The sequence below is a fragment of the Carcharodon carcharias genome, chromosome 4 (assembly GCF_017639515.1).
Source record: "Carcharodon carcharias isolate sCarCar2 chromosome 4, sCarCar2.pri, whole genome shotgun sequence".
NCBI classification, from domain to species: domain Eukaryota; kingdom Metazoa; phylum Chordata; class Chondrichthyes; order Lamniformes; family Lamnidae; genus Carcharodon; species Carcharodon carcharias.
Genome location: NC_054470.1, coordinates 205,512,892 through 205,536,522, shown reverse-complemented (window position 1 = coordinate 205,536,522; position 23,631 = coordinate 205,512,892). Strand labels below are relative to the sequence as shown.

The window sequence follows — 23,631 nt, the reverse complement described above, 5'->3', positions numbered from 1 at the left end:
AGCCTTCCAGTCGCAAATACACCTGTCAACAATTACCCTTTGTTTCCTGCCACTGAACCAACTTCATATTCATTTGCTACATTCCCCTGGATCTATGGGCTTTTATTTGTTTAACCAGTCTGCCATGTGGGATCTTGTTAAAAGCCTTGTTAAAATCCATGCAGACTATATCAATATAGATACCCTCATCAATCCTTGTTACTTCCTTGAAAAATTCAATTATATGTCAGATATGACATTCTGTTGCTGACTGTCCTTGATTAATCCATGCCTTTCTAAGTTTTTCCTGTCCCTCAAATGATCCCAATAATTTGCTCACCACCACCTTCTCAAGGGCAATTAGGGATGGGTAATAAATGCTGGTCTAGTCAGCGATGTCCACATCTTGTAAATTAATTTTTTAAAAAATGAGGTCAGGCTGGTTGGCCTGTAATTATTCGGTTTATCCCTCACTCCCTCCAAAGGTACAATGTTAGCAGGCCTCCAAACCTCTGGCATCTCACTTGTGACCAGTGAGGATTGGAAAATGATGGTCAGAACCTCCTCTATTTCCTCCCTGACGACTTTGAACGGCCTGGGGTACATTTCATCCTGCCCTGGTGACTTATCCACTTTGAGGATGCTAATCCCCTTAATACTTCCTCTCTCCCTATGTTTATCACATCCAATACTTCACACTCCTCCTCCTTAACTACAATGTCTGCATTGTCCCCCTCTTTTGTGAAGACAGACACAAAGCATTCATTAAGAACTATATCCACATCGTCTGCCTCCACACAATCGGTTCCCTTTTTGGTCTTTTATGTCTTTCCTGAGTTAGCCTCTTATTCTTAATGTATTGATAAAACATCTTTGGATTCTCCTTGATTTTGCTCACTAATATTCTTTCATCCCCTCTCTTTGTCTTCCTAATTTCCTTTTTGATTTCACTCCTCCACTTCCTATACTCCTCTCGGCTTTCTGTAGTACTGAGTTCTCGGTGTCTGACATGAGCTTTCCTTTTCTGCCTTATCTTACCCTGTAAGCTCCTTGACATCCAGGTGGCTCTAGATTTGGCCACCCACCCTTTTTCTTTGTGGGAACATGTTTACTCTGAACCCCTTGAATCTCCCCTTTGAATACCTCCACTGCTGACACTGATTTACCTTCAAGTAGCTGTTTCCAGTTCACTTTTGTTAAATCACTCCTCAGCTTAGTAAATTGGCCTTGCCCCAGTTTAAAATTCTTACACCTATTCTACCTTTGCCCTTTTGCATAATTATGCTAAAACTAACTGAATTATGATCACTGCCACCAAAATGCTCTTCTACTGTCACTCCTTCCACCTGCCCAGCTTCATTTCCTGAAACTAAGTCCAGAACCACAATATCTCTTGTTGGACTTGCTACGTACTGGCCAAGAAGGTTCTCCTGCATGTGTTATGATCCTCAGCTGAAGTTACCACTGGACAAGCCTGATCACAAGGTAGAACTCAGCTGATAGATCCAAACTTTTACTTGTTTGTTTAGATATGTGGAGAGGGGCTACTGAACAGTCACAGGACTCAGCTGATGTACTGTTAACAAAAGAATAAAACATTTGTTAAACGAGAAAAGATGAACTATTTTACAGTCCTCCTTCACCACAACCATATCTATACAAATATACAGGTTTGTAAGGATAACACAAGTTATAAAAGCTATCTTACACACTAATGTACACAATATGTACTTAGTCCACGGAAATCTATGGCACCCTGTGGTCAGACACACCACACTCTGAAACCAAGTGACAGATACCACCTCAACCTGATGCTATGGATCTCTCCTTAACTCCCCCCAGGTGTTTGCCACACCGTGAGCCAATCCATCTCACTGAATTCCGTCCTTCACACAAGGGTTTCCAATCTCAACTCTCCAAGAAATCGATTTGGAATTTTCTCCCAAACTGACGCTTCCTCTCAGGCGCCTTATGCAAGGGTTCATCTCCAGGGTTTCAAACTTTTCTTCCGATGTTCCTCTTCCCTGGGTCACTACATACATTCAAGTTGTCTTCCACACACTCTCACCGACTCAGCTATCAACAGTACCACTGTTTCACATGCCCAAAGCAAAGAGTAACAGACCTTCAGTTGTCTCTTCGGACCTTCTTGCCTCTTGCAATCTGTTCTCGCTTTACACCTGCTTTTTGCAGCTTTCTGTCTCTTTAAATCTGAAGCTTGGAGCCTCTCTGCCCATCACTCTTAACTTCACTTAACAGGACTTTTTCTGGATTCCTGTCCTTCCTTTGACTAAAAGGTCTGCTTTGGACTTTCTCTTGTTTCTGTCTCACCTGGATTTTGGGTCTTTTCTTTAGCTTGGGACTGGCTGCCCCCTTTGCTCCAATCTCCCCTGGCAGCTTTTTTTAAAACCAATTGCACTTTCCAAAACAAACTGCTGTCTTTCTTCTTGTGTGTGTGTGCCTGTCAGAGGGACCTGCCTCTCTGGCCCCCTGTTGCTAGGCAATGGTCCAATTATCCTACCCTTGTTTGTTTACCTTAGTTTAAGTCATAAAACTCTCATTAGAAATGCAAGCACCTTACTAAAGTGAAACAAAAACTCCATTTGGCCTTTCTTAATACACAGACACAGAAATACAAATCAATTTTAAACTTTAAAGCTAAAACTCATTCCTAACACCCACAAAACACGATACAGCTTACTTAAATTTTTTCTATTTCCTAACAAATGCACCTCAAGAATTCTGTTCCTTCCATTCCTTTCACATTAAAACTATCCTAGTTAATTTTGCGGTAGTTTAAATCGCCTATTATCCCGTACTGGAGAGCTGCTTTGGGCTGCAGTAGAGTGCTTAAATTGGAGTTTGGTGACTGAGGGAATTTAAGGGTTAATTTCTATCTAAAGTCAAGTCTTTCTTTAATTTAGTAATTAACTAAAAGTCACTGTTTGGGTTGGAAGAAGGTGAGTTTTAGGCCAGCTTTAAAACAGTGTTTATACAGGCTCTGCTTGCAGCTACACCTAGTTAATTAGATAACTGGCTTAAACAAGTTTTCAGAGGCCAGATTTGGAGATTATAAAAACACGCCATCTTATAGTGCTGACTTTGTCTGCACCGGAGTGCTGCTTTGGGCTGCAATAGAGTGCTTAAGTTGGAGTTTGGTGAATGAGGGAGTTCGGTGAGGAGGGAACGAGGTGATCCTTTGAGTACCCTGTGTACAGTCAGGTAGGTATTTACTACTTTTATCGCTCATAGCTTTTAAGGTGTTATTTTGTGGTTCATCACTTGTAAGGGCTATATTCTGTAACAACGAGGAGCAAGGAGGAAGGGCCTGAGAGTAATTGATATTATTTGATATTAAGTATCTTCCAAAAGGTTTAATTTAATTTAAAGGGGTAAGTCATGGCAGGAGAGCTCAAAGTCATGGTGTGCCCCTCCTATGGGAAGCCGGGAACATTTCCAGTGCCCGGGGCCAGCATGTGTGCAGGAAGTGTCTCCAGCTGCAGCTCCTGGAAGCCTGGGTTTCGGAGCTGGAGCAGCTGCTGGGGACACTGTGGAGCTTCCGCGAGGACAGTATCGTGGATAGCACGAATAGAGAGGTGGTCACACCGCAGGCTAAGAGTCCACAGGCAGGAAGGGAATGGGTGACCACCAGGCAGAACACGAGGACTAGGCAGGCAATGCAGGAATCTCCTGTGGCTATTCCACTGCAAACAGATATACCGCTTTGGATACTGTTGAGGGGAATGGCCTCAGGGGAAAGCAGCAACAGCCAAATTCATTGCACCGCGGTTGGCTCTGCTGCACAGGGGAGGAGTAAAAAGCACAGGAATGCAATAGTGCGGGGATTCAACTGTAAGGGGAATAGATTGCATTTCTGTGGCCGCAAACGAGACTCCAGGATGGTATGTTGCCTCCCAGGTGCTAGGGTCAAGGATGTCTCAGAGCGACTACAGGATATTCTGAAGGGGGAGGGTGAACAGCCAGTGGTTGTGGTACACATTGGTACAAACGACATAGGTAAATAAAAGGGATGAGGTCCTAAAAGCAGAATATAGCGAGTTAGGAAGTAAGTTGAAAAGTAGGACCTCAAAGGTTGTGATCTCAAGATTACTACCAGAGCCACGTGCTGGTCAGAGTAGAAATTGCAGGATATCGTGGATGAATATATGGCTGAAGAGATGGTGTGAAGGGGAGGGTTTCAGATTCCTGGGACATTGGGACTGGTTCTGGGGGAGGTGGGACCAGTACAAACTGGACGGGTTCACCTGGGCAGGACCGGGACTGATGTCCGAGGAGGAATATTTGCTAGAGTGGTTGGGGAGGGTTTAAGCTAAAATGGCAGGGGGGTGGAAACCTATGCAAGGCGTCAGAGGAGGGGGAATCAAGAACAAGAACAAAAGACAGAAAGGGGAATAAGAAAAGCGATAGGCAGAGAAATCAAGGGCAAGAATCAAACAGGGCCTCAGTGAAAAATTGTGGGAACGGGACAAGTAATGTTAAAATGACAAGGCTTTGTGCCTTAACGCGAGGAGCATTCGCAATAAAGTGGATGAATTAACCATGAAAGTAGATGTAAACAGATATGATATAGTTGGAGACATGGCTGCAGGGTGACCAGGGATGGGAACTGAACATCCAGGGGTATTGAGTATTTACGAAGGAAAGACAAGAAGGAAAAGGCAGTGGAGTTGCATTGCTGGTTAAAGAGGAAATTAACGCAATAGTGGGGAAAGATATTAGCTCTGATGATGTGGAATCTGTATGGGTAGAGCTGAGAAACACTGAGGGACAATAAATGTTAGTGGGGGTTGTATATAGGCCCCCAAACTGTAATGGTGATGTTGGGAATGGCACTGAACAGGAAATTAGAGATGCATGCAATAAAGGAACATCTGTAATTATGGGCAATTCAAATTAGTAACAATACTGTAGAGGAGGAATTCCTGGAGTGTATGGTTTTCTGGACCAATACGTTGAGGAACCAACTGGAGAACAGACCATCCTCGACTGGGTATTGTGTAATGAGAAAGGAATAATTGGCAACCTAGTTGTGCGAGGTCCCTTGGGGTTCAGCGACCATATGATAGAATTCTTCATCAAGATGCAGAGCGACATAGTTGATTCTGAGACGAGGGTCTTGAATCTTAATCAAGGAAACTACCATGGTATGAGGCACAAGTTGGCTATGATGGATTGGGAAACGTTACTTAAAGGGATGATGGTGGATAGGCAATGGCAAACATTCAAAGAGCGCATGGGTGAACTGCAACAATTCTTTATTCCTGTCTGGCACAAAAATAAAACAGGAAAGGTGGCTAAACCATGGCTTACAAGGGAAATTAGAGATAATGTTTGATCCAAGGAAGAGGCACATAAATTGGCCAGAAAAAACAACAGACCTGAGGATTGGGAGCACTTTAGAATTCAGTAAAGGAGGACCAAGGATTTGATAAGAAGGGGAAAAGAGAGTACAAGAGTAAGCTTGTGGGGAACATAAAAACTGACTGTAAAAGTTTCTATAGGTATGTGAAGAGTAAAAGATTGGTGAAGACAAATGTAGGTCCCTTACAGTCAGAAACTGGGGCTTTTATAATGGGGAACAAAGAAATGGCTGACCAACTAAATACATACTTTGGTTCTGTGTTCACAAAGGAGGACGCAAATAACATACCAGAAACATTGGGGAACACAGAGTTTAGTGAGAGGGAGGAACTGAACTGAAAGAAATCAGTATTAGTAGGGAAATGGTGTTGGGGAAATTGATAGGATTGAAGGCGGATAAATCCCCAGGGCCTGATAATCTACATCCCAGTGTACTTAAGGAAGTGGCCCTAGAAATAGTGGATGCATTGGTGGTCATCTTCCGAGATTCCATAGACTCTGGAACAATTCCTACTGATTGGAGGGTAGCTAATGTAACCCCACTATTTAAAAAGGGAGGTAGAGAGGAAACAGGGAATTATAGACCAGTCAGCCTGACGTCAGTAATAGGGAAAATTCTAGAGCCCATAATAAAGATTTAATAGCTGAGCACTTGGAAAACAGTGGCAGAATCGGACAGAGTCAGCATGGATTTACGAAAGGGAAATCATGCTTGACAAATCTACTGGAATTTCTCGAGGATATAACTAGTAGAGTTGATGAGGGGGAGCCAGTGGATGTGGTTTATTTGGACTTTCAGAAGGCTTTCGACAAAGACCCACATAAGAGATTAGTGTGTAAAATTAAAGCACGTGGGATTGGGGTTAGTGTATTAAGATGGATAGAAAACTGGTTGGCAGACAGGAAACAAAGAGTAGAAATAAATGGGTCTTTTTCTGAATGGCAGGTAGTGACTAGTGGGGTACCGCAGGGATTGGTGCTGGGACTCCAGCTATTCAAAATATATGTTAATGATTTAGATGAGGGAACTAAATGTAATATCCCCACATTTGCAGAAGACACAAAGCTGGGTGGGAGGGTGAGATGTGAGGAGGATGCAGAGATGCTTCAGTGTGATTTGGACAAGCTGAGTGAGTGGGCAAATGCATGGCAGATGCAGTATAATGTGGATAAATGTGAGGTTACCCACTTTGGTAGAAAAAACAGGAAGGCAGATTATTATCTGAATAGCTATAAATTGAGAGAGGGGAATGTGCAACGAGACCTGGGTGTCCTCGTACACCAGTCACTGAAGGTAAGCATGCAGGTGCAGCAAGCGGTAAAGAAGGCAATTGGTATGTTGGCCTTCATACCGAGAGGATTCGAGTACAGGAGCAGGGATGTCTTGCTGCAATTATTCAGGGCCTTGGTGAGACTACGACTGGAATATTGTGTGCTGTTTTGGTCTCCTTATCTGAGGAAGGATGTTCTTGCTATAGACGAAGTGCAGCGAAGGTTTACCAGACTGATTACTGGGATGGCAGGACTGACATTTGAGGAGAGATTGAATTGATTAGGATTATATTCTCTGGAGTTCAGAGGAATGAGAGGCGATCTCAGAGAAACCTATAAAATTCTAACATTGAAACCATGTGGAGTGAAGTGAATTGGCTGAAGACTGGCATCTGTGATGCTGGGGACCTCCGGTGGAGGCTGAGACAGGGTAGATGCAGGAAAGATGTTCCCGATGGCGGGGGAGACCAGAACCAGGGGTCACAGTCTGAGGATATGGGTTAGACCATTTAGGACTGAGATGAGGAAAATTTCTTCACTCAGAGAGTGGTTATCCTGTGGAATTCACTACCACAGAAAGTAGTTGATATTATGTTTTCAAGAAGGAGTAAGATATAGCTCTTGGGGCGAAAGGTATCAAAGGACATGGTAAGAAAGCGGGAGCAGGCTATTGAGTTGGATGATCAGCAATGATCATAATGAATGGTGAAGCAGGCTCGAAGGGCCGAATGGCCTACTCCTAGTTTCTACGTTTCTGTTACTGCCCTATTGTTTTTGCACTTCTCAGAGATTTGCCCACATTTTTGGCCTTCGGTCTCCATCTGACTGTTTGGGAGTCTATAGAACATTCCCAGTCGTTCTTAAGCTCAATCCATATGGCCTCATTTGATAATCTTTCTCACATATCATTCTCACAGCTGTAATTTCTTCTCTAACCAAAATTGCCACACCCTTTCCCTTTTTATCACCCATTTATCTCGTCAGAAAGCCCTGCAACCAAGAATGTTGAGTTTCCATTCCTGTCCCTCTTTAAGCCATGTTTCTGTAATAGTTATGATATCATATTACCACGCTTCTGTCTGTGCCCTCAGCTCATCTGATTTGCTATACTCCTTGCATTGAAGTACATACCCTTTAACACTGCCAAGCTTTATTTATTTTCTATCTTATGTTTCCTCCGTCTTCCAGACTCACTCACTGATTTTCTGCCTTCCATTACCATTTCTGATTTTGCCCCATCACAGTCTACACTCGGGTTCCCATTCCCCTGCCAAACTAGTTTAAACCCTCCCCAACAGCACCAGCAAACCGCCCAGCAAGGATATTGGTTCCGGCCCCACTGAGGTGCAAACCGTCCAGCTTGTACATATCGCACCTCCCCTAGAACCAGTCCCAATGCCCCAGGAATCTAAATCCCTCTCTTCTACACCATTTCTCGATCCACATATGGGTCAGCTCTAATTTCCTATTTCTATGCTTATGAGCACGCGGCACTGGTGGTAATCCAGAGGCTATCACCTCTGAGGCCTTGCTTTTTAATGTCTTACCTAGCTCCCTAAAATTTGCCTTCAGGACTTCATTCCCTCTTTCTAACTATGTAATCGGTACAAATAGGAACCACAACTTTTGGCTGATCACCCTCCTCCTCCCCTGTTACAGTTAGGGGTATGGGATATATCAGAGTGCTATAGTGAGAGGTGTGGAGTATATCAGTGTTACAGGGAGGAGCTTGGGGTATATCAGAATGTTACAGTGAGGGGTGTGGGATATATCAGAGTGTTACAGTGAGGGGTGTGGGATATATCAGAGTGTTACAGTGAGGGGTGTGGGGTATATCAGGGTTACAGTGAGGGGAGTGGGGTATATCAGAGTGTTACAGTGAGGGGTGTGGGATATATCAGGGTGTTACAGTGAGGGGTGTGGGGTATATCAGGGTTACAGTGAGGGGAGTGGGGTATATCAGAGTGTTACAGTGAGGGGTGTGGGATATATCAGAGTGTTACAGTGAGGCATGTGGGGTATATCAGAGTTACAGTGGGGGATGTGGGGTATATCAGAGTGTTACAGTGAGGGGTGTGGGGTATATCAAGAGTTACAGTGAGGGGTGTGGGATATGTCAGAGTGTTACAGTGAGGGGTATGGGGTATATCAGAGTGTGACCTTGTGGGGTGTGGGATATATCAGAGTGCTACAGTGAGGGGTGTGGGATATATCAGAGTGTTACAGTGGGAGTGTGGGATATATCAGAGTGTTAAAGTGCGGGGTGTGGATTATATCGGAGTGTTACAGTGAGGGGTGTGGGATATATCAGAGTGTTACAGTGAGGAGTGCGGGGCATATGAGCGTATTGCAGTGAGGGGTGTGGGGTATATCAGAGTGTTACAGTGAGCAGTGTGGGAAAAATCAGAGTGTTACACTGAGTGGTGTGGTGTATATCAGAGTGTTACAGTGAGGGGTGTGGGGTATATCAGGGTTACTGTGTGGCATGTGGTGTATATATCAGAGTGTTACAGTGAGGGTGTGGGGTATATCAGAGTGTTACAATAAGTGGTGTGGAGTATATCAGAGTGTTACAGTGAGGGGTGTGGGGTATATCAGGGTTACTGTGTGGCATGTGGTGTATATATCAGAGTGTTACAGTGAGGGTGTGGGGTATATCAGAGTGTTACAATGAGTGGTGTGGAGTATGTCAGAGTGTTACAGTGAGGGGCTTGGGGTATATCAGAGTCTTACAGTGAGGGGTGTGGGGTATATCAGAATGTTACAGTGAGGGGTATGGGATATATCAGAGTGTTACAGTGAGGGGTGTGGAGTATATCAGAGTGGTATAGTGTGGGGTATATCAGAATTACTGTGTGGCGTGTGGTGTATATCAGAGTGTTACAGTGAGGGTGTGGGGTATATCAGAGTGCTACAATGAGGGGTGTGGAGTATATCAGAGTGTTTCAGTGAGGGCCTTTGGGTATATCAGAGTCTTACAGTGAGGGGTGTGGGATATGTCAGAGTGTTACAGTGAAGGGTGTGGGGTATATCTGAGTGTTACAGTGGGAGTGTGGGATATATCAGAGTGTTAAAGTGTGGGGTGTGGATTATATCGGAGTGTTACAGTGAGGGGTGTGGGATATATCAGAGTGTTACAGTGAGGAGTGCGGGGCATATGAGCGTATTACAGTGAGGGGTGTGGGGTATATCAGAGTGTTACAGTGAGCAGTGTGGGAAAAATCAGAGTGTTACACTGAGTGGTGTGGTGTATATCAGAGTGTTACAGTGAGGGGTGTGGGGTATATCAGGGTTACTGTGTGGCATGTGGTGTATATATCAGTGTTACAGTGAGGGTGTGGGGTATATCAGAGTGTTACAATGAGTGGTGTGGAGTATATCAGAGTCTTACAGTGAGGGGTGTGGGGTATATCAGAATGTTACAGTGAGGGGTATGGGATATATCAGAGTGTTACAGTGAGGGGTGAGGAGTATATCAGAGTGGTATAGTGTGGGGTATATCAGAATTACTGTGTGGCGTGTGGTGTATATCAGAGTGTTACAGTAAGGGTGTGGGGTATATCAGAGTGCTACAATGAGGGTGTGGAGTATATCAGAGTGTTTCAGTGAGGGCCTTTGGGTATATCAGAGTCTTACAGTGAGGGGTGTGGGATCTGTCAGAGTGTTACAGTGAAGGGTGTGGGGTATATCTGAGTGTTACAGTGAGGGGTGTGGGATATATCAGAGTGTTACGGTGAGGGGTGTGGGATATATCAGAGTGTTACAGTGCGGGGTGTGTGATATATATGTGTTACAGTGAGGGGTATATCAGATTTACAGTGAGGGGTGTGGGATATATCAGATTTACAGTGAGGGGTGTGGGATATATCAGAGCGTTACAGCGAGGGATGTGGGATATATCAGAGTGTTACGGTGAGGGGTGTGGGATATATCAGTGTTACAGTGAGGGGTGTGGGATATATCAGTGTTACAGTGAGTGGTGTGGGTTATATCAGAATGTTCATTTATTCTTACACGGCATGTGGGCTCGCTGGCAAAGCCAGCATTTATTGCCAACCCCTAATTGCCCTTGAATTGAGTAGTTTGCTCGGTCATTTCAGAGGGCAGGTCAAAGTCAACCACATTGCGATGGATCTGGACTCACATATAGGTCAGACCAAGTAAGGTTGGCAGATTTCCTTCCTTAAAGGACATAAGTGAATCAAATTTTATGATAATCCATGATAACTTCATGATCACCATTACTGAGATGAGCTTTCAACTCCATGTTTTAATTGAACTTAAATTGAATCAGCTGTCATTTGAATCTGTGTCACAGGGCATTAACCTTGGCCTCTGGATTACTAATTCAGTGATATTACCACAAGGCCACCATCTCTCCCTAATTACAGTGGGGTGTGTGGGGTATATCAGGGTGTTATAGTGAGGAGTGTGGGATATATCAGAGTGTTACAGTGAGGGGTGTGGGGTATATCAGAGTGTTACAGTGAGGGGTGTGGGGTATATCAGAGTGTTACAGTGAGGGGTGTGGGGTATATCAGAGTTACAGTGAGGGGTGTGGCGTACATCAGAGTGTTACAGTGAGGGGTGTCGGGTATATCAGAGTGTTACAGGGAGGGGTATGGGGGATACCAGAGTTACAGTGCGGGGCGTGTGGTATATCAGGGTGTTACAATGAGAGGTGTGGAGTGTATTGGGCACTTTTGTGGAAAAGGTGTATGAAAATATAATTTGCCAAATCTCCCCATGATGAGTGCTGCATAATCTACAGGGGTTTGTACTACATACGAACATAGGTATTAGGACTAGGAGTCGGCTACTCAGCCTCCTGTGTCTGCTCCTTCATTCAATAAGGTAATGGCTGATCTGAGTCTAACCTCAACCTGACGTTTCTGCCTTTCCCCGATAACCTTTCACCCCCTTTTGATCAAGAATCTATCTAGCTCTGCCTTAAAAATATTCAAAGACTCTGCTTCCACCGCCTTTTGAGGAATAGGGTTCCAAAGAATCTCAATCCTCAGAGAAAAAATTTCTCCTCATCTCTGTCTTAAATGAGCAACCTCTTATTTTTAAACAGTTCTAGATTCTCCCAGAAGAGGAAACATCCTCTCCACATCCACCCTTTCAAGAACCCTCAGGATCTTAAAGGTTTCAATTAAGTCACGTCTTACTCTTCTAAACTCCAGTGGATACAAGCCTAACCTGTTCAGCCCACTCCTGGTGTTAGTTTAGTAAACCTTCTCTGAACTGCTTCTAACACATTTACATCTTTCTTTAAATAAGGAGACCAGATGTGGTCTCACCAATGCCCAGAACAACTGAAGCATAACCTCCCTACTTTTGTAATCAATTCCCCTCACTATAAATGATAATATTCCATTAGCTTTCCTAATTATCTGCTGTACCTGCATACTAACCTTTTGTGATTCATGCACTAGGATGCCCAGGTCCCTTCAAATCTCAGAGCTCTGCAATCTCTCACCATTTAGATAATAAGCTTAGTTTTATTCTTCCTGCCAAAATGAATGATTTCACATTTTCCCACATTATACTCAATTTGCCAGGTCTTTGCCCACTCACTTAACCTATCTGTGTCACTTTGTAGCCTCCTTACATCCTCTTCACAATTTACTTCCCTACTTATCTTTGTGTTGTCAGCAAATTTAGCAACCATCCCATCCATCCCTTCATCCAAGTTATTTATATAAATTATAAAAAGTTGAGGCCCCAGCACTAATCCCTGTGACACACCACTCAGTACATCTGCATTTGCCAGAGATTGAGATAGTGGCTGCGTTATGCTAGAGCTCCTGATTGCTCGGAGAGACTTTGTACTTACGTGTGATGACATAATCCTGCGTGACAGTCTGACTCTGCTTTGCTTTTCGCTTTGTTTTCACTACACAGAGTTTAGCCCCTCTGCAAAACACAAAGTTCTGGTCAGTGAATTAAATGTTATGTGAGGCTCAAAGCCTACTCATCAAGCCTGGGCATCTCAAGCTGGAGCCTGGAGTGGGCAGCTGTGCTGAGGCTAGGACCCAGGCCAGGGTTTGGGCTGTTCAGCATGTGTCAGGGCCTGACCATGATACACTTCATAATGTGAGGCCAGGGCCTGTAATTAACCCAGAAACTATAGGTCAGTCAATCAAATGTTAGCGGTGCGGAAATACTGAGACAATAACGAGAACAAATTTAATTGGTAATTTGAAAAGTATGGGCGAATAAATGCAAGTCAGCATAGATTTGTTAAAGGCAGATCATGTTTGTCTAACTTAATCAAATTGTTTTATGAAGTAATGGAGAGGGTTGATGAGGGTAGTGCATTTGATGTGTTTATCGACTGGCAACAGACATTCAACATTTACCACATAGTAGACTTGCTACAGAATCTGAGGCCCACCGTATTAAAGGGACAATGACAGCATGAATACAAAATTGGCTAACGGACAGATGCTTAACAGGATTCAAGCTGGTTGGTGAAGTCAAAACTAAGACATTGAGCCTTTCCTTGTTGATAGAGTTTATTGACATTGTCCAATGTCAGCGCACTCACCCCCACCCAGTGTCCCAGCTATCCCCCAAACATTGTGTTCAAGTACCCATCACCTGTTTCCCTTAACAATGTAATTGAAGAGACATTTACAGATTCCCCTCTTTTCTTGAAATTAAAACTTTTTATAACAAAAATAATTTTTCAAATTAATCACAAAGTATCAGTAGCATATATTTTTTTCATCTATGTCGTGCATTACAGTACAACTAACCATTAATCAATAACATCTTGCCCCTATTCAAACAAAACTATTTTTTCTTTACCATGTATGAATAATTACAAAGTAAGTAAAAAAAAAATATTGGTTTTCCATATCCTCATTGTAATACAGGGCCTCTTTCTTCCAGTACATCTAATCATTTCTTAGAGCATCTCTCTTCATAAAACAGTCCGACAATTGGTGACTTGCATTCACCCATTCTACTTTGGGAAATATCTCTTCTTTCCAACATTTCCTTCATGCTAGCAAAGTCAATCCTCGACCATTTTTCAGGGACACCCTTTGTCGAATGAACATTAAACCAAAGAGAACAATTATCCACATTGCATTCTATGGGCAAACTTTTCTCAGATTGCCCCTTGTATAGGATTTCCTTCAGTATATGAGATAAGTACACCCCATATCTATTGCTTCTACTAACGCCAGTGTTTCAGCAGCTAAGGTGTTTTTAACTACCTTTTTAAATTTTCTTCAATTCCCAGGCCAATGGACAACACTCATTATTCTTTCCCACTAAGAATATGATGAACCCTGCTGTGCTAGAGTATCCATCTGAAGATTGGCATGTGAAGAATCACTAAACATGACTAACCTCATAACTTCTGAATCACCCAAGGCTGGAAACTTGAATGTGCATTTCTCTGAACTTAATTTTTTAAATGCTTTATTTGCTTTCAGAACTTCCTCAATTCTACCATGTATCATCATATTACTCAGTTCCAGTATGTTATAACTACCATCAGGTCTAGTGAATGCACAGCCTGTTCAACTGTCCGATCAAACTTCTTAATTTGTCTGTTCCTTCCCTGGATGTGAGATCATCTTTTTGTGAGGACGTGGCCCAATTTATTTGAATGTGATTGGCATTTTCTAAATAATTCTGTTGATTCAAGGTCACTCCTGACTTATTCTGTGTAATGTCTAACCCAATATATTTAAAGGCCCCTGAAGCCTGACTTCCAGCCTTAAATTCCTTTTTTATTTTATCTACCGCCCACTGCTCAGATTCTGCAGAACCTCCCCACAGAAAATCATCGTTGTGCAACATAAAGATGCCTATGAGTTTGTCCTTGTGATATCAATAGAACGTTGCTGGGTCTGTCTTAGGCTGAATATAACCAGGTTCCTGCAGGACTGACTTAACTGAGAAATACCACACCCTTGATTCAACCCATAAACACACTTGTTTAATTTCCAGTTTCCATTCCATATCGCCAGCTTCTTTAGGTGGTTTCAAAAACACTTGCCCTTTGATATTTCTCACCCTAAAAAAATGCAGTTTTTAATATCAATCAATTTACATTCCCAGGAATATGTTGCTAAAAAGGGCTAAGAAAATCTTCAAGCCCACCTTTCCTGCAGTAGGGGAACCCACCCTGACATCTTGATCAACAAGTCTTTCTTTGAAATCGATCCACTAGTCTAGTCTTAAACATGCCATCAGGAAGTAGCCACCTGTGTGATAAGGCTGGCTGTCCCCTGTATGGTATTTCAGCGTATACACCGAATTCTCTCTCTTTTTGTTTGGCATCCTTTATCAACTTATCTTCTAATTTGTTCATAGTGACTAAAACTTCTCGATCATCAAGGCTTCTACTTCTTGTGGCATTCCTAGTCCGTCCTATGGTCATTGTTCTTGTCAAATTACAACCTCTACTCGCCCTCCTCTCTTGCTGGACTACTGCTGCACGATCTCTCCCTCCTATGACCAGAGTCTTTTTCAAAAATCTTTTCCTTGGGCCACAATCACTTCCTGATCTACTTTCAGAAGACACACACAGTGTTTTCTGGCCTTCCACATCTTTACCTCATTTTGCAAATCTATGGGTCTTGTCTTCTGTCTCTCATTTTGCATATTCAGCCAATGTTTGTATTTGCCAGTGGCTTTTCCTGCTTTCCCTATAATGGTGGTATCCCTCCATTCACTGGCCCCTACTAGCATATATGTTACTCTATGCCAATTTTAGGTAGTTATCCTTTGGGATAAATAGCCATATCCTGTGCTTCATTATCACTATGCTCATATTCAGACAGCCTTTAATCTGCTCCTCATAATTGTCCAACATATGTGTTTGTGCAGTGCACGGTGCCTCTTCACTTTTCACTACCCATTCAGATTCTATAAATGCATAATCAGTGCCAGTTAGCCTTGAGGAATGTACCCTAATAATCAATTGCCATGTTGTAAAATTAGATTCTAGATAACACTTCAACCAATCCACTTCACATACTGTGGACATGCACCCACTGTCTAAAAGAGCACAACTGAATGAGTCCACAATTGGAACACCCATTACTGGACTAAAGCTTCAGGTGACCGGTACAATTTGTTCTAACTGATCAGCATCAACATCTTTTCCTCCGATCTTTCCTTGTCACCTGTTGTTTCAAAAACCCAGTTATTCTGTTTCGAACAATTGATCCCATGATGATATTTCGAGTCACATCTGAAACAGCTGTTTACCGTTCCCCAGTTATTTCTGGGGTTCATTTCCTGTCATAGTTACCCACTTCCTGTCGTCTGTTAGAGCTACCAAACGGGTCTCTATCCTCATTTCTTTTGTTTGTGGTTCTTCTTTTGTATTGATGCTAGCGCCTCTATCTAAATGGTCTTGAAAAACTGCCAGCATCGAACCCTCCATCTTTTGTGTTACCGCAGAAGGTCCCATTGGTGCCATGAGTGGCCGGAAATGAATGTTTCCCCCAAATATTTTTAAAGTTTCACACATCTGTCCCAAAAGCATATCTCTTTCTGAGCTTCTAACTCCAGTCAAGACCAGGAGCTTATCCATGTTCAATAGTTTAACACAGTCCAACAATTTGAAAGCAAGCACTGAATTAGGGATCACCAAATAGAATTTCTGTAAACTAGTATATAACCTGTTAAATTCCATGATGGAGGGAGGGAGGGAAATGGGGGGTGGGGGGGGGGGGGGGGGGGGGGGGGGGGGGGGGAGCGAGGGAGAAGGGCTAGAAGGGAGAGGGGGTAGAAGGGAAAAGGGGAGTGAGGGAGACGGGGGTAGAAGGGAGGTGGGAGGGGGATTTTTTTTTAGTCGTTCATGGGGTGTGGGCGTTGCTGCCGAGGCCAGCATTTATTGTCCATCCCTAATTGCTCTTGTTCAGGGGGCACTTAAGAGCCAAGTTTGTGGCACCACAGTTGGCTCAACTACACAGGACAGGAGGAGGAAGAGTGGAAGTGCTATAGTAATAGGGGATTCCACAGTTAGGGGAGCAGAGAGGTATTTCTGTGGCTGTAGACGTGAATCCAGGACTGTGTGTTGCCTCCTTGGTGTCAGGGTCAAGGATGTCACAGCGTGGCTGCAGGACATTCTTTTGGGGATGAATAGTAGGATGTCGTCCAAATTGAGACTAATGAAATAGGTAGGAAAAGGGATGAGATACTGAAAGCAGATTTTAGGGAGTTAGGAAGAGAATTAAAAGAGCAGTAATCTCAGGATTACTCCCAGTGCCACGTGCTGGTGAGCATAAGAATAGGAAGATTGAGCAGTTCAACACTTGGCTGGAGAAATGGAGAAGAAGGGAGGACTTTAGATTTCTGGGGCATTGTACATATCAGAGAGTAGTATCAAGGTAGATAGAATACTTGGAGAGTTTGATAGAATTAGAGTAGGCAACAGTAAATCATTAGGTGGGGTCAGAGCAAGGGGGAAAGTAAAAAAGCCTAAATCAGAATTGATGTGCATGTTTTTGAATACACGGAGTGTGATTCATAAGATTGGTGAACTATAGGCACAGGTTGACAAATGGAATAATGTTATTACTTCTATAACAGAGACCTAGCTCAAAGGAGGGCAGAACTGGATGTTAAATATTCCTGGGTACAAGGTGTTTAAGAGAGACAGGGAAGGGAGAAAAGTGGGGGGGTGGTGGGGAATGGCAATATTGATTCAAGATGGCATTATAGTGCTAAAGAGAAAGGATGTTCCAGAGAGTCAAGGGCGGATTCCCTCTGGCTAGGGGTAAGGAATGAAGAAGGTGCAATAACATTGATTGGTGTAGTATATAGACCATCAACTAGTGGAAGGGATGTAGCGAAACAAATTTGCAAAGAATTATAGAGTAATCATAATGGGGGACTTCAATTATCCAAATATAGACAGGGATAGGAATAGTACAAAGGGAGAGAGGGGCGAGAGCTCTTGGAACATGTTCAAGGTAATTTTCTGCAGCAGTATGTTTCCAGTCCAATGAAAGGACATGCACTTTTGGACATGGGTCTGGGGAACGCATTGGCCCATGTGGATCAAATATTAGCAGGAGAGCCTCTAGGGGACAATAACCATTGTATCATAAGGTTTAGGTTAATCATGGTAAAGGACAGGGAACAACCCAGTGCAGAGATAATTAAATGGGGGAAAGCCAACTTCGATGGGATGAGAATGCATCTGAGTCGAGTGGATTGCAATCAAACGTTGGCAGAAGACGGCGGCTGAACAATGGGCCACCTTCAAAGACAAAGTATTGCAGGTAATGTCAAGGTATATTCCCTTGAAGGGCAAAAGTAGGACAAATAAATTTAGAACACTCTGGATGACGAGAGAGGTAGAGGTTAAGATGAAAAGGAAGTGCGCAGACGTGTCAGGTAGAAAATACAATGGAGGATCAGGCTGCATATAGAAGGACCAGAAAAGTGAAGAAACTGATAAGAAAAGCAAGGAGAGAGCATGAAAAGAGGCTGGCAGCGAACATAAAAGGGAATTTCAAGGTCTTCCAGAAGCATGTAAATAATAAAAGGGTGGTAAAAGAAAGAGTAGGGCCAATTAGGGACAAAAAAGGGGTCTTGCATGTGGAGGCGGGAGAAATAGCACAGGTGATAGATGAGTACTTTACAAAGGAAGAGGATGCTACCCAGGCCGAGGTGAGAGAGGACATAACTGGTACACTAGTAGAACTTACAATTGAGAGGAAGGCGGTGTTGGAAAGGCTATTTTTATTTAAAATAGATAAGCTACCAGGACTGGGTGAGATTTATTTTGAATCCATTCATGGGATATGGGCTTCGCTGGCTGGGCCAACATTTATTGCCCATCCCTAGTTACCCTTGAGAAGGTGATGAATCGAATGGTGCTGAGGGAAGTGAGGGTGGAAACTGCAGAGGCACTAGTGATAACCTTCCAGTCTTCCTTAGACACAGGGGAGGTACCAGAAGACTGGAGAACTGCGAATGTTACATCCTTGCACCAGAATAAAGCTGGTAACTACAGAGCAGTCATTTGACCTCAGTGATAGAGAAACTTCTGGAAATTATAGTATGGGATAAAATCGATAATCACATAGCCACGGCAGATGTTGGAATTTGAGTTCAATAAAAATCTGGAATTAAAAGCCTACTAATGACCATGAAACCATTGTCGAATGTTGTAAAAACCCATCTGTTTCACTAATGTCCTTTAGGGAATGAAATCTGCTGTCCTTACCTGGTCTGGCCTACATGTGACTCCAGGCCCACAGCAATGTGGTTGATTCTTAACTACCCTCTGAATAAGGGAAATTAGGGATGGGCAATAAATGCTGGCCTAGCCAATGACGCCCACATTCCGTGAATGAATAAACAAGTGCAGGGTAATTAAGGAAAGCCAGTATGGATTCATTAAATGAAAATTATGTTTAACTAACTTGCTGGAATTTTTGAGAAGTTAACAGAGAAGGTTGATAAGGGAAACATTGTTGGTGTGGTGCAAACGGATTTTCAAAAGGCATTGCCACACAATACAGTGCCACACAACAGACTTGAGAGCAAAATTCTAGGTCATGGAACAAAAGGGAATGTAGGCACTTGGATAAGAAATTGGCTGAGTGACAGGAAACAGAGAATTGTGATAAATGGTTGCTTTATAGATTGAAGGAAGGTTTGTAGTGGAGTTCCTCAGGGTCAGTATTAGGTCCCGTGCTCTTCCTGATATATATCTTCCTGATATATATTAATGACCTAGACTGTGGTGTCAGAGCATGATTTAAAAATTTCCAGATGATACAAAGATGTTGTCAACTGTGATGGGGATAGTTTTGAACTTCAAGAGGACATAGATATGTTGGTGGATTGGGCAGACAAGTGGCAGATTAAGTTCAATGCAGAGAAGTGTGAGGTGATTTGTTTTGGTAGGAAAAATATGGTGAGACAGCATAAAATAAAGGGATAGCCTCTAAAGGAGGTGCAACAACAGAGGGACCTCTATGTATACCTACATAGGTCATTGAAGATGGCAGGTCATGTTGAGGGATCAGTTAATAAAGCATATAGCATCTTAGGCTTTATTAATAGGGGCTTTGAGTACAAGAGTAAGGTGTCATGTTGGAATTGTATAAGACGCTAGTTAGGCATCATCTGGAGTACTGCGTCCAATGCTGGATGCCTTACTTGAGGAAGGATGTGAAGGCACTAGAGAGAGTACAGGAGATTCACAAGAATGATTCTAGGGATAGATAGGCAAGGTTGGGACACCTTTCCTTGGAGAAAGAAGGCTGAGAGGAGACTTGATAGAGGTATTCAAGATCCTGAGAGGAATGGACAGGGTAAATAGTGAGAAACTGTTCCCACTCAAGAGATTATCAAGAACGAGAGGGCACAGATTCAAAATAATTGGCAAAATGTGATGTGAGGAAAAATGTTTTCACCAAGAGGGTGGTTAGAGTCTGGAACAAATTTCCTGAAAGGGTGGTGGAGGCAGGTTCGATTGAGGTATTTCAAAAGAGAATTGGATTCCTACCTGAAAAGAGAGAATGTGCAAGGTTACGGGGATAAGGCACAGGAATGGGACTAGGTGGAATGCTCTTTCAGAGAGCCAGTGCAGCCTTGATGGGCCAAATAGTCTCCTTCTGCACTGTAAAGTTACTGTGATACTGTGAAGATACTGTGAGGTTAATCAGGAGAAAGAAATTTTGAGGTGAAGCTAGTTAAAAATGTAAAAACGGAAAGCAAGAGTTTCAACAGGTATTTTAAAAGGGAAAAGAAGTAGTATGTGGGGAGTTTGTGGCATAGTGGTAATGTCGCTAGACAATAATCCAGAGACCTAAGCTAATGCCCTGGAGCCATGGGTTCAAATCCCACCGCTATAGCAAACTGCGGTCTTTAATAAACTGGTAATTTCTGCATAACAGAACCTTTAAAGGATTTGATATACAGCATTGATTCGCTCTCTGGAAAGGAAATTTCTAAACGTTCTGACCTCTGAGCAGTCTTTGCAAACAGCAAGGTCACTTAGTTCAGGCTGCCATGTTGTCATTCGTAATCTGGTTGGATGGTGTCTTGTGTATCCCCTTATCTAAGCAAGTGTTTAGAAAGGACCAGGGTATGACACTCAACATGATAAAAACCAAAAATCTGACCTCGAGCAGGGTAATGATCAGGGGGGCTAGTAAACACCCTGACAGTTTGGGTACATGCCTTGTATCCATTGGTCAGAAGGGTTTGGATAGGTGGTTGACACTGAGTAAGCTGCTAGCCCCCAGAAAAAGGGTATATTAACAAGTGCCCAGGCACAGGGCGGTGCCCTGGTGGAGTCCTGCTGAAGTGCTGGTGAGGCGGCAGTGCTCATTGGGCAGCTGTCTTCTTCAGACAGAAGACGGACCGGAGGAGGAGGAAGATTGAGGGAAGAGTTTCCTAACACTTCGACTAGAGAGCAGGATGCTGTTATCACAAGATACTGAGATCAACACAGTCTGTACTGACCGTCCTGTTGTTCTCTGCGATCAGTAAACTGTTCTCAACTGTTATGGGTTGTATCGCTTTTTCCGTCTTAGTTAATGTATCATATCTAAACTGTTGTTTCTCAATAAACCATCTTAAAATTACTTATGACTAGTTGACTGTTTATTTAGGTATCTGTGGGCCCGAATCCAAAAATCTTACACCGCAACAGTTGGTGGAATTTCAATTCAGTTAACAAGTCAGGAATATAAAACTAGTCTCAGCAAGGTGACCATGAAACTATCTTTGACGGTTGTATAAACCCATCTGATTCATTAATGTCCAGGGAAGGAAATCTGCCATCTTTACCTGGCCTGGCCTACACGTGACTCCGGGCCCACAAGAATGTGGTTGTCTCTTAACTGCCCTCTGAAATGGCCTAAGAAGCCACTAAGTTCAAGGGCAATTAGGGATGGGCAACAAATGCTGGCCTTGCCAACGATGTCCACATCCCATAGAAGAATTTAAAAAGAAGTATAATGAGTGTTCGTCCTCAAGTGAGAGTGGGGGTTGGGGGGGGGTGGTTTATAGCGGACAATAAGGAAAAGGTGGATAAAATGAACAAATATTTTCCTTCTATCTTCAATATAGAGGACACAAAAACATTCCAGTAATACCTGTATATCAGGAGATGGAGGGGAGAGAGGAACTTGGTGAAATTACAATCACTAGGGAAGCAGCACCGAGCAAACTGATGGAGCTGTGAGCTGATAAATCTCTGGGTCCAGATAGACTTCCTCCTCGGATCTTAAAAGAGGTGGCCAATGAGGTAGTTGATGCACTGGTTTTAATTTTCCAAAAGTGCCTAGATTCTCGAAAGGTTAAATCAGATTGAAAAGTAACAAAAATAACGTTTCTATTCAAGAAGGGAGGGAGGCAGAAAACAAGAAACTACAGGCCAGTTAGCTTCACATCTGTGGAAAAGGTGTTAGAATCTATCGTTAAAGTAGTAACAGTTGGGCACTTAGAAAAACTCAAGGTAATCAGGACGAGTCAGCATAGTTTTGTGAAAGGAAAATCATGTTTAACCAATTTACTACAGCAAGTAATTAAGAAGGCTAATGGAATGCTATCCTTTATTACGTGGGATTGAACATAAAAGTTCCAGCAGGTCATACAGACTCGAAATGTCAACTGTCATCCCTCTCCGCAGATGCTGTCAGATCTGCTGAGTTTTTCCAGATTTTTTTTTTTGTTATAAAAGTATGGGTGTTATACTTCATTTATACAGGGCATTGGTGAGACCGCACCTCGAATGCTGTGTGCAGCTTTGGCCTCCTTATTTAAGAAAGGTTGGAAATGCATTGGAGATGGTTCAAAGGAAGTTTACTAGATTGATATCTGGAATGAGTGGATTGTCTTATGAGGAAAGGTTGGAGAGACTGGGCTTGTTTCTACTGGAGTTTAGAAGGGTGAGGGGCGACTTGATTGAAGTACACAAGATCCTGAACAGCCTTGACAAGGTAGACATCAAAAGGATATGTTTCCTCTTGTGAGTGAGTCCAGAACAAGGGGGCACTGTCTTAAAATTAGTGGTCGCCTTTTTAGGACAGAGATGAGGAGAAATTTTTTCTCTGAGGGTTGTGCAACTTTGGAACTCTCTGCCTCAGGTGGTGGTGGAAGTGAGGTCACTGAATATTTTTTAAGGAAGGTAGATAGATTCTTGTTAGGCAAGGGAATCAAAGTTATCAGGTTTAGATTGCAATGTGGAAATCGAAACACAAGAAGATCAGCCATGATCTTATTGAATGGCGGAGCAGGCTCAAGGGGCCGAATGGTCTACTCCTGTTCCTATTTCTTATGTTCTTATTAGGGTTCTTTAAAGGAGTAACATGTCTTGTGGATAAAGGGGAGCCAGTAGACGTAATGTATTTGGATTTCCAGAAGGCATTTGATAAGGTGCCACATCAAAAGTTATTGAAGAAAATAAAAGCTCATGGTGTAGGTGTTAACATATTAGCTTGGATAGAAGATTGGCTGGCCGGTGGCTTACAGAAAACAGAGAGTATGCATAAATAGGTCTTTGTCTGATTGGCAGGATGTGACAAGTGGAGTGCCGCAGGGGTTTGTGTTGGGGCCTCAATTTTTTATAATTTATATTGATGACTTAGATGAGGGGAATGAAGGCATGGTAGCTAAATTTACAGATGACACAAAGGTAGGTAGGAACGTATGTTGTGAAGAAGACATAAGGAGTTTGCAGATAGATATAGATAGGCTGAGTGAGTGGACAAAAACCTGGCAGATGGAGTGTGATGTGGGAAAATGCGAAGTTGTGAAGAAATGAAAAGTAGAGTTGAGACCGCAATCAGATTCACTTTGGCAGGAACAATAAAAAAGCAGCGTATTACTTAAACGGAGAACAGCTGCAGAATTCTGAGGTACAGAGGGATCTAGGTGTTCTCATGCATGAGTCACAACAAGTTAGTATGCAGGTACAGCATGTAAGCAAGAAGGCTAATGAAATGTTATCCTTTATTATGAAAGGAATTGAACATAAAAATAAGGATGTTTTGC

General features: G+C 42.9%; 1 protein-coding gene across 1 annotated transcript in view; it reads right to left on the bottom strand.

The window, feature by feature from the left end:
• LOC121276697 (WD repeat-containing protein 70) overlaps positions 1-23,631 on the bottom strand; it is a 152,949-nt gene that overhangs the window by 11,479 nt on the left and 117,839 nt on the right. The window contains exon 15 of the mRNA XM_041185241.1: positions 12,473-12,552. Within this exon, the coding sequence (XP_041041175.1) occupies positions 12,473-12,552 (80 nt within the window). The remainder of the gene's footprint in view (positions 1-12,472; positions 12,553-23,631) is intronic.